The 19,120-nt window shown below is 42.5% G+C and overlaps 1 protein-coding gene across 1 annotated transcript in view; it reads left to right on the forward strand.

The window, feature by feature from the left end:
• The window catches only part of LOC117365985 (cell wall protein DAN4-like), a 143,237-nt gene that overhangs the window by 109,207 nt on the left and 14,910 nt on the right, over nt 1–19,120 (forward strand). Inside the window, exon 6 of the mRNA XM_033957004.1 lies at nt 8,661–8,717. Coding sequence (XP_033812895.1) covers nt 8,661–8,717 — 57 coding nt within the window. The remainder of the gene's footprint in view (nt 1–8,660; nt 8,718–19,120) is intronic.

The raw sequence follows: 19,120 nt of genomic DNA on the forward strand, positions 1-19,120 counted from the left end.
CCGGAATGGGGTGAGACCGGGAGCAAAACAGGGTGGGGCCACATGTCCTATTTTTTGAGGATAAAATCTGACAACCCTACCCTTACCACACATTTGAAAGGCTTACCGTGGGTTGTGTACTGGCATCCCACAGCAAATGTGTGTAGCCCCTTGATTACCCGGATGCTGGGAAGGGGCACACCAAGTTAATTTTATTTGTTAGGACCAGACCTGGGACCAACTTATCAGCTGGCATCTCACAGCAAGCAAGCAAGCAAGCACCAGCCACTGCTCTCATTCCTTGAATAATGCAGACCACACCATAGGTATGTAAAGTTAAAAAACTCCAATTTTACTTCTTCTTTAAACCAGGAAGAGGCATGCTCTTGAACAGTTTCTTTAAGAACACAGTCTAACTATGTACAAATTCTCCTTCTCCTTCACTCCAAGATGTTATTTCTAATTTCCACACTCCAATTACAGTGATTAGATGGTAGGTTCTGACTAACAGAAGACAAACCTTTTAATCAAATCTTACACTGGTCAGTTGGTGGGTTCTGACCAAAAGACAAATCTCCCGCCCAAATCCAGATTTTAAATCTCCTCAGGAGTGAAGTCACTAAATTAAGACCACCTTCCAGGAAAGTCCAAGAAATGGCTTGGCTTCTCAATGGTTTTCCTAAGCTTCTGTGATTACTGGAACCCTTGTCCTGAGTCCCTGGCTGTTTCCAGAGGTGCCCTCCTGTCTGTATGTAGTTTGTCATTCCCATGGAGACCCAGGTGCATGAGTTTCAAGTTTAAGTTTATTTATGACTTGATATAAATATCGCATGTATCTGGACGGTTTACAATATTAAAAATTGGAAAAATCTAATAAAATTTAAAATTTAATTGAAGTTAAATAAGAGGAGGGTAAAACTAAAGCTATGACAAATTAAGACTTATTAGAAACGAAAGGTACTACGGGATAGGGAAGTTTTAATTACAATATGTAAATAAAAATAAAAAGGAAGGATAGAGGGATAGGGAATAACGAGAGGAAGACAGGGATGATGCTTCTTAAAAACTTTTCCCCCCACTTATTGATAGGCATCTTTAAAAAGAAATGTTTTAAGATTTGTTTTAAATTTATTTAGGGAATTTTCATTGCGGAGATAAAGTGGCATTGAATTCCAGAGCGAGGGTGCAAACTCCCCAGCACTTATTATTTTACACTATCTGCCAAACTGTGCAACTCCACTGCTAAGGCTGCCCCTCATACAACAATACACAGTACATATGTATACTAGGCGGATGGTAGAAATATAGTACCTGCCAAGAGATTTCAACCAATTGTAACATTTTTGTCTTGCAGTTCCCTAACTCCTCACTTTAATGCATACTGTTTGCCCAGGGCTACAAGTGCTAATGTGTGCTAAAAAATAATTTTCATTTTTTGGAAGGGTGCATTTTATGGGGTGGAGAGTGGGGGTTCATAGTCAGTGGCGCGCAAGATGCCAGCGCGCTGATAATCCAGCGCCGACAATTCGGCGCAAGACAGAAGCTCACGGGGGGAAAAAGTAATTTTTAAAGAGCTCCGATGGGGGGGTTTAGGGTGGCAACCCCCCCCCCCCACTTTATTGGTTAGTGTTCGCGCTACTGTTGGAGGGGAGTGAGGGGGGTTGGAAACCTCCATTATAGCGAAAACGGAACTTTTTCTGATTTTTTTCAGGAAAAGTTCCATTATCTCTATAATGTGGGAGGTTTCACCCCCCTCCTCCCCACCCCCCGCAACAGCAGGTGCTGTTTATAGAATCTGATCTTTTGAGCTTAGGTGTTAATAAGGCATAGTGGTAGGACTATCCGGCTAAATGCCACTGTACATTCCTGGTTAGCCCTGAACAAGCAATTTAGTTCCAGTAATTTTATTGATTTTATAAACAATAGAGTTACAGAAAAGTAAGATAAGCTTCCGAAAACTACGGAAGAAATCGAAAGAGAAGGACACCAACAAGTATATCACATTGCATAACAATGGAGGGTGGGTTATAAAGAATAATCAATAATACAATACAGCAGGTAAATAGGACTACATCAACTATCAATAATGAGCATGAATATAAAAGAGATACGAAATATAAAATGATGTGTGACATGTGCATACTATGTCAAAAATAAACATGTCTGATTATAGTCATACGAAGTCAATCATATAATTATCAAATCGGCAAATACAGCAATCAAATTAGTGCTCATAATAAACATATTGAAGATCACCATGAGTAAGACAAAAAGATCACGTAAGTGTACAGTCAAAGGTCCATACCACAAAAGTCCAGCATAATCGACCAAGTTTTAGTATAGGAAAGCGAAGCGTTACAACGATCCGCCATGTGGCGTTCATATTTATTATGGAGACATACAGAATTCCACCATTGGTTGAAGTCAATTTTTGTAAAGTCTTTCCAATTTTGTAATATTATTTGAAAAGCAAGAAATAATAAAAGGGTTAGAAGGCGGTCATGATACATAGAGAGAGGTGTGGAAAGAGCTAGGGATCCCTGAATTATGATATCAAAAGATAAGGGGTCATTAAGAGAAAAAATTTTGGTAATCATCTGCCAGATAGATGTCCAGAAGATCTGCAAATGGGGGCAATCATATAGCATATGACATAAGGATCCTTCAAAGGACTTGCAGGTCCAGCATAGATTGTCCGAGGATCTCATGACTTTAGCTGTTTTGGTGGGAGTCCAGAAGGCTCGATGGTAAAGGAAGATTGCTGTTTGTCTATGAGAGGCAGAGTGAAGGGATTTAAAGAGTTTGGTCCACATAGTAGTCCAGACTCCATCAGTGATAGGAGACTTCAACATCTGATTCCATTTGGTTTTGGAAATTGGGAGTGCAGGAAAACATTTAGATTGAATAAGTTTATACCAATTGGAAGATTGACCCCTGGAGGCTGAAAAGGCAAAAATCTTGGAGTGTAAGTCAGAGTTAGTATGAAGAGAAGAAGGAGAAGAAAGTTTCGTAGCAAGACAATGGTGTAGTTGTACCCATCTAAAGTATTGAGAAGTGGGGATATTAAATTTTGCCATAATATCGGAGAAGGTAATCCAATTGTCGTTTATGATAAGATGTGATAAGTTCCACATTCCCTGACGATGCCAGGTTTTCCAGGCCACAACTGCATTATCAATCTTTAGTTTGGGATTGTGCCAAATCGGAGCTAGTATCGATTCACCCAGTTTTTTTTTCTGAAAGGGAGTCTATGCGATGAAGCGCCTGCCATGTGTTAAGCAAAATTGGATTTTGTTTGGCTAGTGGAGGAAGAGGAATGGCAGGAGCATGCTGTAGAATGTAGGGGTCTACAATCGAGTGTTCTAATGACAGCCATACGGGTATTGTGTTTGAGGAGCAATGAGTCAGCCAAATGGAGCCTTGAGATAACAAGAAAGCATAGTGATATTCCCGAAAACTGGGAAAGTTGACTCCGCCTTCTAGTTTAGAACACTTCAATTTACACAATGCTATGCGAGGTTGTTTGTTTTGCCAAAGGAATGACGAGAGAAGGTGTTCAATTCTTGAGTATATAGAATGGGGGAAGAGGCAAGGGAGCATGCTTAGTATATAATTGATCTTGGGCGTGATCATCATTTTTATGGTAGAAAGTCTGCCCCACCAGGATAGATTCAAAGGGGACCATCTGGAAGTGCAAGAGCGAATAATAGAAAAGATAAAGTCAGAATTGAGTCTTAAGGTGGAGTCAAGCGAGGATCCAAAATATAAGCCTAGATATTTAATCTTAGTAGGGGACCATATAAACCCGTATTTAGAAGATTCAGGTTGAACGTCAATACAGTTAAGCGGAAGAATTTCAGATTTAGTGACATTTAATTTATATCCAGAGATGGTAGAATAGTGATTAATTTGTTCAAGTACGTATATTAGGGATTCAGGCGTGACATATAGAAGAATATCGTCGGCATACGCCGAAAGTTTTACTGAGAAGGGGTCTGATTGAAACCCTTCAATCCTAGAATCAAATCTAAAGGCAGCTAAGAGTGGTTCTAGGGCGAGATTAAAAAGTAATGGGGAAAGAGGACATCCCTGTCTCGTACCACGGGATGGAAAGAAGGGTTTAGAAAGATTTCCATTGATCATGATCCGAGTCGTTGGGTGGGAGTAGAGAACTTCAATCATAGATATAAAAGATTTGGGAAAACCATACCAACGGAGGATATGAAAAAGAAAATGCCATTCAAGACGATCAAATGCTTTTTCAGCATCAAGGGCTAGGATCAGTAGGCGGTCGGAGTGAGATGAGGCATGTTGTATAATGTGAGAAAGTAAGCGGGTGTTATTAGAGGAATACCTATTGTTCAGAAAGCCTGATTGATCAGATGAGATGAGAGAAGGAAGAACAACCTGTAATCGAGAAGCAAGAATTTTGGCAAAAAGTTTTGCATCGACATTGATTAGGGAGATGGGACGGTAGTTTTTAACATCGGAAGGATCCTTACCTGGTTTGGGGAAAACAATGAGTGTAGCTTCTGTAAAAGAGCCTGTGGAGCAGCCCTGAACACAGAGAGACTGAAAAAACGATAAGATGAAAGGTAGTAGGGTAGGAAGAAAGGCTTTGTAGAATTCAACAGTAAGGCCGTCCGGTCCCGGAGATTTATTAGGGGACATGGAATTAACGGCATCTGTAATTTCTTGGGTAGTAAAGTCAGAGATAAGTGAAGTAGACTCTAATGGTGATAAAGAAGGGTGAGGGAAAGATAGAAACGATTTGAGATGGGCATCAGAGGGAGAGGTTTCAGAGGAATAGAGATGCTGATAAAAATCATAAAAGGCGGAAGAAATGCCAGTAGGGTCCGTGAGGAATTGATCATTTGCATCTTTGATAGAAGATATTGTGGATTTATCCTGGGATTTTTTAAGGTAATTCGCAAGTAAATGACCTGGTTTATTATTGTCCGCATAGTAAGTAGAAGATTGGGCGAACACCGATTTAGCAGCAGATGAGCTCAACAAAGAATTGTATTGGAGTCTAAGGTTGCGCAGGTTCGTCAAGGCTGTAATATCAGAAATATCGGAAGTGTGGCGAGATTCAGCTTCACGAATACGGGTTTCTAGATCCAGTCGTGATTGTTTCCGAGAAGAGTGAAGGCGTGTAGTGAACTGAATAATAGTGCCCCGTATGTAAGCTTTGAAAGCATCCCAGGTATTAGTCCAGTTGGTGTGTGAGGGGATATTGAATTGAAAGAATTCTTCTATAGCAGCTGTTATGCAGTCTGAAAACTGGGCCTCAGCCAGAAGTAAGGAATTGAACCTCCATTGTTTGCTACGAGGTGAGAGAGAAAAATGAGAGCATGTGATAGAGATAGCAGCATGGTCAGAAACTGTAATGGAGTGGATATGAGAAGCGGTGATATATTGCAAGAGAGAGGAGCTGGTTAGAAAATAATCAATCCTGGAATAGGTGGAATGAGGGGCAGAAAAAAAGGTATATTGGTCAGAGTCATTATGGTGAAGCCTCCAGGGGTCAGTCAATTGTAGCTGAGATAAAATATCATGTAGGGCATACCATGATTTAGGTTTTTTATATATGGCATGTGATTTTCTATCTTTCAATGGATCAAGGATAAGGTTGAAGTCTCCTCCAACAATGACAGGAGTGTCAGGGTCCTGTAAAATATGATTAGCTAAATTATGAAAGAAATCTGGGGAATCCAAATTTGGTGCATAGATATTAATAATTCGCAGGTTGCGATTGGAGATTGATAGTTTGGTACTTACCCATCTTCCATATGTATCATGAGAGCTGGCAATAAGGGAAATGGACGGGTGTTGTCTTATTAAAGTAAGGACACCATTCTTCCCATTCAATGCAGGAGAGAATACAGGAGGGCAAAATCCCTGTTTAATGAACTTGGCTGAGTCTGAGTCATTGAGATGAGTCTCTTGTAGGAGAATGATATCAGATTTAAGATCATCAATATAAGATAATATTTTACGCTTCTTGATCATATTGTTAAGACCTTTGACATTTAAAGAGGTTATAGATAAGGACATTGTACAAAATATAAAATAATCTGCATGAGCTTTAGAGCATCTAGATTAGTGTTGGATATCAAGAGGTAAAAGAATTGAGCTGTATGTAGTGTCAATGAGGAAGCAAAAGCAGAAGTAAACCCAATTATGCAAATAAAGTAAAAGCATATATAGCAATGAGACATACCTGGTATGGTGAGAGGAAGGCCCATTGCACAAGGCAAAAGGCACTAGCTGTGGAAGGCTGGAGTAGCAGGAAAAAGATAGCCAAGCAGAAATCCATACCAGCAACCAGTGTAGATAGATTATGTAAAAAAAAAGCCCTGGGTGAGCTCTATGAATTTTATAAGCAGCAGGGTCAAGAGGGTTAATTGTGAGAGCTAAGTAAACATCCTAAAAGAAACAATGGTTGATTAAAAGCAGCCAGTTAAAACATGTGAGTCAGAAACACAGTGAAATAAACACTTTTATGAACAAGCAAAGCAGCACGCTGGAAACAAACTGATAGAGAGAACAGACCTGAGCAATCCAAATATAGGAGTGAGGCTCCTTACCGTGCAAGAAAGGATTTGTAGGAGATAAGGAGAGAAAGGGTAGAAACCAAGCCGAAAGTAAGGGGTCAAAAGCACAGCAAGGCAGCAGCACATTGAAATCTTCCTAAGGTTACTCAAAGTCTCTGTAAAAATCAGTGTGTAACCATGGCAACAGGCACAAGGGAGTCAAGCCTCACACAGAGTCTATCGGTGTCGGTGAGTGTTCTTCTATAAAGGCGGCCAGGAGCTCGGGATCGGAGTAATCTTTTGTTTGATTAAGATGTGTGACCCGCATTCGCGCCGGATAAAACAGGCCGAAACGGGCACCCATCTGCTTTAGCTGCGGTCTGAAGGCAAGAAGCTGCTGGCGGGCTTTCACTGTATTTTTATGAAGATCAGGCAGGAACAAGATCTTGTTGCCCTCGTGGAGCACAGGCGCCGCGGATCGTGCCTTTTGCTGGATCTCAATGACCTGCGGATACCGGAGGATCCTCATGACAATAGGTCGTGGTCGGCGGTCACGTGGCATTCGGGAAGATGGTGTGCGGTGAGCACGCTCGATTTCGAAGGTATGTTTAAATTGAAGATCCAATAGTTTGGGGATGAAGGACTCCAAAAATGCCACCATGTTATTACCCTCCTGACCCTCCGGGACCCCCAAAAGTCGTAGATTATTCCGGCGTGAGCGATTACTCGCATCTTCCATTTCCTTTTCTAGGGCCAGTGTGCGTTTCACATGGCCCTGTAAGGCTTTAATGTTAGCATCTGCAGTTGCTGTTTTGATTTCCAAGTCGGCTATTTTAGACTTAAAAATAGTCAAATCAGTATGGATAGTTGCAATGTCATCTTTAAGTTCAGAAATAGCATCTTTAGTGTCTGTCATCAAGTCCTGCACCGTTTTGATGGCATTCCATAAATCAGACATGGAGGGAGCCTCCATTTTATCAGGTGCCTCCGATGTTGATGATTTTGCTGGAGATAGAGGGTCAGGTTTGTGCCTTTTACCTTTTGAGGTGGTAGCCATGATATAAAAGTGCGGATGGATCTGGATGGAGATAGCAATCACCAGAATAGAGCAGCCAGAGAAGAAAAAATATGATCAGGGTTGCTGGAGCTGAATGTTCAGTCAGCCATCTTCATCGGGCTCAACAGCGCCCCCCTGAACAAGCAATTTAAATGGCCTGGAAGTCATTTCTGGCTGTTTAAATCATTTTGAATATTAACTCTATACATTGTGCCTAAAAAATTGGTGCCGATCAGAATGGCGCTAAGTGTGATTCTATAAAAGGCACCTGCCAACTATAGAATCACGCTTAGAAGCCTTATGAGGCATAACTTTTAGGCTCACTCATTTAGGCAAAGGAAAACCAAGCCTACATACCTGCGCCTAAATTGTGCACAGAATGGGCGTATCCTATAACAATCCACCTGACTTTTAGGAATGACCATGCTCTGCACATGCTCCTCCCCTGGCCACATCCCCTTTTGATATCCTCGCACTAGAAGTGATGCACACCATTTTATAGAATGCACCTACCAAGCTGTGCATGTAACTTCTAATGAGTGCCCATTAGCAACAAATATTTGGAGTTAATTGCTAATTATCAGCACCAACTGATCTGTTAAACAAGCAGTGTGTGCAACTCAGCTCTGCACACTGATTTGCACACAAAGTTTAGGACCCTGTATACAGAATTCGGGCCTTAGTCCTAATAAATTATCAGAGAAGCCAATTTAGGAGCCTAACTCTCAAAGGAGCATAAATCCTTTGAATATCAGGCCCAAAGATCTTTCTTCCAGCATGGTCTGAGAGCCCAGAGCCATTTGATTTTGCCACTGACCATGTAATATTAAAGGAGGAATTCATTGAGTACCTTAATGCACCTTAATGTGTGTTAAGGGAATTAGTGCACATTCATACTAAAAGCCCATAGTATAAAACAGGCAATACAATGTTAGCGCATGCTATCCCTTAATTCACGTTAAACGTTTGATAAGCCCTAGTGCTGCATGATGAATTTCCCCCTTAGCATCTGTCCACAGTAATGAACAAGATTTCATTAACCCAGGCAATAGTTTACTGAAACATCTGTATTTGCTTTGATCCATTAGGCTCTACAACATCTGGAAGCAAGTCTGGACAAACTACTTCTTTCCCCTCAGGTTCTAGTGAGTGCATCTGTATCTTTATTATATCTGCCTATAACAATTGACATTCAGTATGTATTCCTCCTTGTCCATTATGAAATACACGTGTGCCATGTAGATAGCAAGCTTAAAGGCATTTTCAAATATGTGATATGCATTCATTTCTCTCAGGTGACTAGCAACCAAAACTGTTCATACCACTCCCATCCCAGTTCCTGTTATAAAGCTAGTACAGCAGAATCCCAGTTAACCAGCATTCAACCAACCAGCGAAAAAATCCCCCCTACCCAAGGCCACCGGCGCTGCTATCCTCCACTGCAACTCCCTCCCCCCCCCCGAGGCCACAGACATTGCTCTCCTCCTTTCACACCCAAAATGATTGGCACTGCTTTCCACCTCCTCCCCCAACTCACCAGCACTGTGCTTACCATACATGTGCCGGTGCTGAAACAACCTGCTGCCAATGTTCTACGCTGAGCTGCTTTGGGGCCTTGAGCATCTGTGCATGCTCAAGGCCTTCTAGCTCCCGCCCTCTCTGAGACCCGAAGCGGCCCAAGTTAGAACATCGGTGGCAAGCGCTTTCAGTATTGGCACGCATATGGTAAGCACAGTGCCGGTCAGTGGTGGGAGAAGATGGACAGAAGCCGATCATCTTGGGCGTGAAGGGAGAACAGCAGCACCGGTGGCACAGGGTGGAGGTGTTGTAATGGAGGATAGCAGCACTGGTGGCCTCGGGGAGGGGAGTTTGGAGTGGGAGGCCAGCAGCGACAGTGGTCTTCAGGGGAGGGGGGGCTCAAATATAAATCAAGACCTAAATTTTGGCCCATTTTTTTGGGTCAAAATTTTTGGTTTATATTTGAGTACTGTATATACAGAAGTTAGCAACCAGAAACTACATTTATCGGGCATCTACCAATTCCTATGGGTGCCAGATAACTGAACGTCTACTGTATCACTAATACAGTTTTTCAAATAGTAAAGCAAAGTTTCATGAATGCTTCTGTCTCATTTTCAGTTGATATCACATATACTTTCCAATCGCAAATAGTTTGTGGACTAAGATGTGCAGAAGAATAGAGTCACTCCATAAGATGCAAAAAAATCTGGAATATTCACCCAGATAGCGAAAATGCTCAAGTACCTGATTGCATAATGCTTAGATAATCATGATAGGCGGTATATAAATACCTAAAAAATAAAAATGGAGAGGATTCTAAGACGGCCACGGCACAGAAATGCTGAGAGGAACACATCTGAGCCGCTCCACTCAGAGAATTTTTCTTCAACTATTGAAGGCCTGTGTGCCTTACCTCAATCGATGCCGAAGAGGAGAGACAGGATGCAGGGAGCTGCAGTTGCGACGCCGGAGGGTAGCCCGCTGAGAGCACCTGGATACGGCGAGACCAGAGTCGTTTCTCCTGGGCCGGATACTATGCTCAGCTCCGACGTAAGAGCCGCAACCCCAGGGAAAAAGAAACTCCGGAGATGGGGGAGGAACTTTTCCCTGAGGCAAGAATCTCACCATCGGAGAACTTGGAGGCAGAACCCCTGGTTCAGGGTGTCTCTGCTGAAGAAACCGGGGTGGATTCAGCAACGGGAGAAGATATCCAGCTGGAGCAAAGCCAAGAACCCGATTCCTCTGAGGATGAGCATTTCTACACTCAGCAAAAACTCGTAATTTTGAATAAGCCAGCACAAGTGACTCTGGAGTCTTTATGGGACTTAATTACAAACTTCACAAAAACTATTAGCCCCAATTTCCAATATTGATTCAACATACTAAGGAGCTTAAGGCTTTAAAAGAGGACCTGACTGTTTCAAAATCCTTAGTTCAAAAGCTTGACCAGGATTTATCATTTACTAAACAAGTCCAACACTCCCTAGTTAAGGATAATGTGAGTCTTAAGAAGAAGCTAGAATTACTTGAGAATAATGCACAGAACAATAATTTGAGATTAATTCATTTTCCAAGATTAGCAATGGTAACTCCTAGGGAAATGCTTAGGAGATACCTGGTTGAAATTCTCCAAGTTCCAGAGGAAAATTTGCCACCTTTTCCCCAAGTGTATTATTTGCCTAATAAAGAAGGGAGTCAAACACAGAAAAAAATGACTGATCAAGCACCATTAAATGTATCAGAAATCTTGGAAATGTCAGACCAAGATATTGCTATACCATCTATGGTGATAATAACAGTAGCTCTCTCAATTGATAAAATATGGTTGTTGAAGTTGTTCTTTAAAAACAAACAGAAAGAGTTTCTTGGATGTAAAATTCAAATGTTTCCTGATCTTTCAAGAGAAACTCAAAAACGTCGTAGAGAATTTCTTCTTTTGAGACCAGGGGTCACCTCACTGGGGGCAACATTTTACTTAAGACATCCTTGCAAGTGTATTATTTGCCACCGCTCAGTTAAATATGTGTTCTTTGAACCTCAACAGTTAAGTGCTATTTTGGCAATGTCCCGACTGGATGAAGGAAAATTAAGTGCTCAATAGTTAATGAAGCCGCTCCTACCTCAGTACTATCTGTAGCCTATCTTGCTATATTGTTCTATTTTCCCCTTTATTTTTTCACCTATGTGTAATCTTGGAATCACAGGTTGAGGACTTGAGTGAGTTAGTTTATAAAAATAGTTTTCTTATTTCTTTTATAATTGTATTAAGGTGTAATGTGTTTTACACTTTATGAAGTTGTATTCTTACTACCTCACTTTCTGTACAAGTGTTTTACTTGGTATGTAATAATGAAAAGTTATAAATAATTTTTTTTAAAAAAGGATCTTTTTACCTAAATTTCTCACCTTCAACTCACAGAAGCAGTTGATCATGTGTGAGATGCATGAAAATCATACTTTTTGCAATAGACTAAAGCAAAACACTAAACAAAAAATGAACAATTTTTGAAAAAATCCCCGAATTTGTAGAGAGAGGATCTTCCCCTTTACAAATCCTCACCAAGAAAGAATAATTTGTTGCTATTGTTTGTGCAGGCACAACAGAGCAGATGACCAATTCCAGGTTTTTAGAGATGAAATGAGCCAATACCAGAGTTTTAATCCTTTAAAAGAACTGTCAAAATTTTACTTCTGCATTTCTATATTGAGAAAATAGGATCACATTCTAGAATAGTTAGGGAGGTATGGAATTAGAAAAGATACAGAGAAGGGCAACAAAAATAATAAAAAGGATGGGATGACTTCCCTAAGAGGAAAGGATAAAGTGGCTAGGGCTTGTCAGCCTGGAGAAGAGACGGCTTAGGAGAGATATGACTGAGGTCTATAAAATACTGAGTGCAGTGGAAGGGGTAGATGCAAATCACTTGTTTACTCTTTCCAAAAATGCTAGGAATGGGGGGGGGGGGGGGGTATGATGAAATTACTAAGTGGTAAATTTAAAACAAGCCAGAGAAAATATTTCTTCACTCAGCATGTAATTAAACTCTGGAATTTGTTGCCGGAGAATGTGGTGAAAGCAGTTAGCTTTGCAGGGTTTAAAAAAGGTTTGGATAATTTTCTTAAACGGAAGTCTATAAGCCATTATTAAGATGAATGTCTGGAAATCCACTGCTTAGTCTTAGGATAAGCTGCATAAAATCAGTTTTATTCCTTGGGATCTTGCCAGATACTTGTGACCTGGTTGCCCACTATTGAAAACAGGATACTGGGTTTAATAGACCTTTTGTCTGTCTCAGTATGGTAACTTTTATGTTCTTATGTGCAGGACTGTCACCACAAAGTATTCTTTCAATTCATTCAATTTTATATACCATTCTCCCAGGGGAACTCAGAACGGTTTTACATGAATTTGTTCGGGTATTAAGCATTTGTTTCCAATTCCAGGTCCTCTCCTGTCTCCTTTGTCCTCCATCAGTTCCTTTTTTTTCCTTCCTAATAACATTCCCCCTGCCAGTTCCAGATCTTCTCCCTCCTATTCTTACATAATCTCTAGCATTTCATGCCTTTAACACCTTCCATTTTGGCATCAATTTCAGCCTTGCACTGTAAATGACGTGAAGCTAGACTGGTCTCACAAGACAGAGAGGGTAAAGCCGAATGAAGCGATATTGCCAATCTCCTCCTGCCGTGGCTTAGATCAGTGCTTTTCAACCTAGCTCTCATGGCACAACACGCCAGCCAAGTTTTCATGATCAGGACTGTCCTGAGCCAGAAATGCACCCCGTGCAACATGCCTCCTAGAGCTCCTATCCCACTCACTGCCTCTCAGTCAAGCAGGCAAGGCAATGAATAGGGCACAATTTTGGAGCCCCTGTCTCCCTTGCACCCTGTGTGACTGCACTGCCTGCACATAGCTCACTGGCTTTGTTCAGGATATCCCCAGTGAATATGTATGAGGGAGATTTGCATACTGAGGAGGCAGCACAGCAAATATATCTCATCAGTGGCGTACCAAGGGGGGCGGGGGGGGGGGAGATCTGCATCGGGTGCACGCCCCAAGGGGGTGCACAGCTGGCCACTCACTGGGGAATAGGCTGCCGCCAGGGAAAGGCTGCCACTGCCGCCATCGGGAACAGGCCGGCGCCCTCCCTGCTTCTGTTCCCCACGGGCCGACCAACTCTCGCCGCCCGACGTCAATTCTGATGTCAGAGAGGACGTTCTGGGCCAGCCAATCGCTGCCTGGCAGGCCCAGAATGTCCTCTCCGATGTTAGAATTGACGTCGGGCGGCGAGAGTTGGTCGGCACTGTGGGGAAAGAGAAGCAGGGTGAACTCGATGCCGGCCTGTTCCCGATGGCCAATGGCAGCCTTTCCCCGGTGGCATTGGCAGCAGCATGTTTCCCAATGGCGGTGGCATGGGGAGGGCAGAGAGAAAGAAAGAAAGAAAGGGGGTTCAGGGAGCCAGAAAGAAAGAAAGGGGGCAGGGTGAAACAAAGAAAAAAAGAAAGAAATGGGGCATGGGGAGAGAGAGAAAGACAGACATAGAGAAAGAAAGGGGGCATGGAGAGAGAAAGAAAGAAATGGGACACGGAGAGAGAGAAAGACAAATAGAGAAAGAAAGGGGGCATGGAGAGATAAAGAAAGAAGGGGGCAGGGTGAAACAAAGAAAGGAAGAAAAAACTGGGGCATGGGGAGAGAGAGAGAGAAAGACAGACAGAGAAAGAAAGGGGGCATGGGGAGAGAGAAAGAAAGAATGGGGCAGGGTGAAAGAAAGAAAGAAATAGGGCACGGAGAGAGAGAGAAAGACAGACAGAGAAAGAAAGGGGGCATGGAGAGAGAAAGAAGGGGGCAGAGTGAAAGAAAGAAAGAAAGAAATGGGGCACGGAGAGAGAGAAAGACAAACATAGAGAAAGAAAGGGAGCATGGGGAAAGAGAAAGAAAGAAATAGGGCACGGAGAGACAGAGACAGACATAGAGAAATAAAGGGGGCATGGAGAGAGAGAGAAAGAAGGGGCAGGGTGAAAGAAATGAGGCACAGAGAGAGAGAGAGAGAGAAAGACAGACATAGAGAAAGAAAGGGGCATGGAGAGAGAAAGTAAGAAGGGGGCAGGATGAAACAAAGAAAAAGTTGGGGGAGGGAATGAGGTCTGGAGGAGAGGAAGCATACAGGAGGCTGAAAGAAGGGAAGAAATATTGGATGCACAATCAGAAGAATAAAGTGCAACCAGAGACTGATGAAATTACCAAACAAAGTAGGAAAAATGATTTTGTTTTCAATTTAGTGATCAAAATGTGTCCGTTTTGAGAATTTATATATGCTGTCTATATTTTGCACTATGGCCCTCTTTTACTAAACCGCAATAATGGTTTTTAGCGCAGGGAGCCTATGAGCGTCGAGAGCAGCGTGGGGCATTCAGCGCAGCTCCCTGCGCTAAAAAACACTATCAAGGTTTAGTAAAAACGGAGGGGGTATATTTGTCTATTTTTGTATAGTTGTTACTGAGGTGACATTGCATAAAGTCATCTGCCTTGACCTCTTTGAAAACCCGCAGAATATAAATGATAATTAACATTTTCTCTGCGTACAGTGTGCTTTGTGTTTTTAAAATTTTATTGTTGGTAGATCATTTTGACTTGGCCACGAAGGTAAGGGGGAGGGAGGGAGGGGAGCTGCTTAAAGACATCTAGTAATCCTTTCAGGCTTGACTGTGCAGGGAATTATTTTTGTAAAACAATGTTTTGTTATGTGACTGGCATTATTTAGACTTTAATTTCTATGAATGAATAGAATGAAAATGATATAAAATTACTTGCTTGTTTTTATGTGCGTGCACTGAAGGACAGTGGAGAGAGAGTGGGCTGAGAATGCTGAAGGTAAATGGGGAAGAGAGAGTGGGGAGAAGATGCTGATTTATAAATTGACAATTGTACAGAATATTGTTTCTTTTTATACTTTAATATAATAAGTTCAATATAAAACAATTCAAGGCTTGTGTGGAAGGAATCAGGTGGTTTGTGGGGATGGGGACCGAGCTTACGGGGATTAGTCCAATAAAATGGTATTTTCTTATTTCTTATTATTTGTTTTATTTTTATTTGTTAATTTGTAAAGTGGTGATTGTTATGTATCAGTTTTTTCAAATTTACATCTACTGTCTTTATATTTTGCACAGTATTAGAGGACATGTATTACTGTTTTTGTGGTGTTGTGGTGTTGCATTGTATGCAGAGTCTGGTTTCTTGGCAGTTCAGTTTAACTTTTGTCTACATATTTCTATTTTTAGTTTGTGATTATTCCATATTGGGCAAGGGTGTATCTATCTATGTGTATGAAAGGGACATGGCTTTCTGATAGCATCGACTGTACAAGATCAATTGACTGTGCAGGATCTGGCTTGTTTAGTTTTACAATGTATGTGTTGGTGTTCTAATGCTCACTGCAGTGTTTAAGATGCTGCCTTTTCCTAGGTACACTCTTGTGTGATATGTGGATTGTTACTAAAAATCATATTTTTCATATAGATGGGGGGGTCAAAAAATGATGGGCCCCGGGTGTCACATATGCTAGGTACGCCACTGTATTTCATGCATTTTCATTGTGGATATCCCTAAAACCTGAGTGGCTGAGCATTCTTCGAGGACTGGATTAAGAAGCACTGGCTAAGATCAGTGATTTGAGTCTTGAAAGCAGGGGAGAGGGAGAGAAATAAGAAAGGACCAAGGATTGGGGTGAGAGAAAAGGCCAGGCTTCCTTTCAACTCTGGGCACCTTAATCTATCATCAGTTCTACTGCTACGTCAGGGGGCTTAGAGTGGGAGTGTGGTATAGTGTAGTGATTGGAGCTACAGCCTTATGTGAGGTTGTGAGTTCAAACTCTGCACTGTTCCTTAGGACCCTGGACAAGTCACTTAGGGCTAGATTCACTAAGCAAACTGATCATGTGCCAATCGGTTTGCGACCCGATTGCCCTCCGACCCAATTCACTAACCTTTCCTGCGATCCACTTCCAATCTGTGCATGCAAATGAGGGGAAACGGCATGCAAAGTAGGCAGAGACGTGATTCACCAAACAAATTTGGGAAACCGACTGGGCTGGCCGATCATGAGAAGAAACGACTGTTAGGGACCAGTCGCACACGTCTCTGACAACTCTCCTACTCCATTGCCGCCCTGTGCTCTGCCCCGATCTTCCAGCCATGCCTGATCTTAGCTGTCAGTCTCAGAACATAAAGTGGGGTGGGGGGGTTTTCCACTTCCTATAGAGGGTGTAAGCAACAAACAGATATGAACGTGGAAGCCTGTCCAGTCCCGATCTTCCAGCCTTGCTTTCTCCCCCATGTCCTCTCTGCTCCGAGCTCTGGATCTTTGCCATCTTCCCTGCAGTGCAAGCCCACGGGTTTAAAGCGGGGTTGCACATCACAGTGCAGCCCCGCTTTAAACCCACAGGCTCGCACTTCAGGAAAGGCGGCAGAGAGCAGGGCATGACCGGCTGACAGGAGATAGCAACAAGCCAGTGTCGGCGAAAGGTAAGAGGCTGCTGCCACCGGGGATAGCCCTTCCCTGGGAGAGCAGGAAAGTCGGGGCCCGAAAAAAATAAACCAGTAAAAAAAAAGAAAACGGACACAAAACACATGCGCAGACCATCTGCAGGGAAAGCAGATGGTCTGCGCATGCGTCAGGATCGCACACTAGCGATCCGTGCGGTCAGAGGGGGGCGTTCCTCCGATTGCCCTCATTTCAATATTTTGCTGTTGTGAATTGGTCAGGCCTGCTGGAATTGGCCCCGGTTAGTGAATCTAGCCCTTAATCCTCCACTGCCCCAGGTACATTAGATAAACTGTGAGCCTGCCAGGACAGAGGAAAAAATGCTTGAGTACCTGTTAGTAAACTGCTTAATACAACTTCTCCAAGCTGTATATAAAAACTCCATTCCCTTTCCCTTCCCTTAAGATAATAGACAATGTTTGTGCCAGTCATTCAGATATTACCTCCAGACTGAAACTCATTCTGTATGGGTGACCTGCAGTACAGTGATTCATATGTAAGGTTCCAGACTGACTAATCATCTGGAGACATGTCTGGTAACTCATCTGCATTGGAGATGCTTCTTCCAACTGTGATTTCAAAAAGGCTGCAACAGTGACACTTGGTGGACACTGCTTGGCATAGCATCAAGTGTATGTATGCTAGGCAGATGGTAGAAATATAGTACCTGCCAAGAGATTTCAACCATATCCCATTTTGAAAGCATTTTATCATATTTCAAACTGTGTATGAAAGCATAATATAATTTTCCAAAACACAGAAATGTCCAAAAAATGGCATACAGTGGCATTTGGACATTTGGATCACCAAAATTTCTAAATCGCCATTTTCAAAACCTACTTTCTAGATATTTTTCCTCAGTTGTTCGCCTCCAGTGCATCTAAATCTCAAGGGGGGCATGATAGAGGCAAGTTTTGGGCGGGAATAGGGCAGGCTTAGGGCTTGGATGTTTAACAGCCATAATTAATCAAACATTTCACAAACGTCCAGAGCACCATTTATACGTTTGTTTTAGAAACAAATAATGGTCAAAAAGGTGCCCAAGCTGACTAGATGACCACTGAAGACATGAAAGCATACCCCCCCCCCCCCCACACACACACACACACATACACACAATCCCCCAGAGGTTACTGATCCCCTCCAGCCTCCCAAAGATGTTAATGAAACAGTACATATCTGTCTCTATGACAGCAGCATAAGTAATGGCCAGTAATATCAGAGCAGCAAGCAGGTATCTGGAGTAGACTGATGGTTAATGCTGTGGACCCCAGAGAAGGGGCCCAAGCCCAAATCCTACCCTAACCACTTTATTGTGGTGGAAAGTGTGAGTCCACCAAAACCCTACTGTACTAGACAATTGGGTACAGTTGGTTTTAGGTGAGTTTTGGAGGGCTCCCCATACATTATAAGGGGTTATGGTGAGATGTGTACCTGGGAGGGACCCTTTATGTGACGTTCACTACAGTGACCCCTTGGGGTGCCCCACTATTCTGCTGGGATGTCGGTAGGATCTAGGGATGGATGTCAGCAGTGTTGTGACTCTTCTGTAGGCTCATTAGAATCCAAAGTGTCTCCAGTTTAAAAATTAGGGAAGACCACTGCTCTAGATTGTGCACCTGCCTTCGGGATATCCCACAGCCCTACTGATCCGAGAGGTCAGGTAGAACGTGGGATTGTTTGCCATTAGTGCTGCTGCTGCCTGTTCAGATGAAGAAATGTTTGTTCACTGCTTAAAGAAATGTACAGTATGTGTTATTAATTTGCTAGGCAGGACTCCTTTTAAAAGGGGTTATCATCATCATAATGTATCATGTGTAGACGGAGACTCTTGAAGAAAGGCGGGAGTTGCTGACCACTAGTTCCTCTAATGGTGCACTCGTTACAGGGAAGATTTGATCATTCACAATAATAACACTTAAAGCTGAGCATTATAGAACAACCCCAAATGTCACCTTTATTCAACATATACTCATATCATGAAATATATCGCTTCTACTTCCTTTGGGATCTCTGGGTGAGAGACCCCTTCCCCCAAAACTAAATGGCTACATCCCCATACAGACAACAAAAACATTGTGTATCCCATAAAGTGGGCACCTATTCCTGCAGTCTCTTGTGGAGGGGACCAAATTCAGGACATAACTCAAACAGTGGCACAGTGGTTAAAGCTACAGCCTCAGCACCCTGAGGTTGTGGGTTCAAACCCACGCTGCTCCTTGTGACCCTGGGGAAGTCACTTAATATCCCCCTTGCTCCAGGTACATTAGATAGATTGTGAGCCCACCAGGACAGACAGGGAAAAAATGCTTGAGTATCTGAATAAATTAATATAAACCGTTCTGAGCTCCCTTGGGAGAACGGTATAGAAAATTGAATAAATATATTAAAAAAATATAAATATATTCATGTTCACTTGTTCACAACCTATTAACATAATACAGAACTAAACAGTGCTGATGATTTATCAGGAGAGCATATAGA

This window comes from Geotrypetes seraphini, chromosome 1 (genome assembly GCF_902459505.1).
Source record: "Geotrypetes seraphini chromosome 1, aGeoSer1.1, whole genome shotgun sequence".
In the NCBI taxonomy this organism is placed as follows: Eukaryota; Metazoa; Chordata; class Amphibia; order Gymnophiona; family Dermophiidae; genus Geotrypetes; species Geotrypetes seraphini.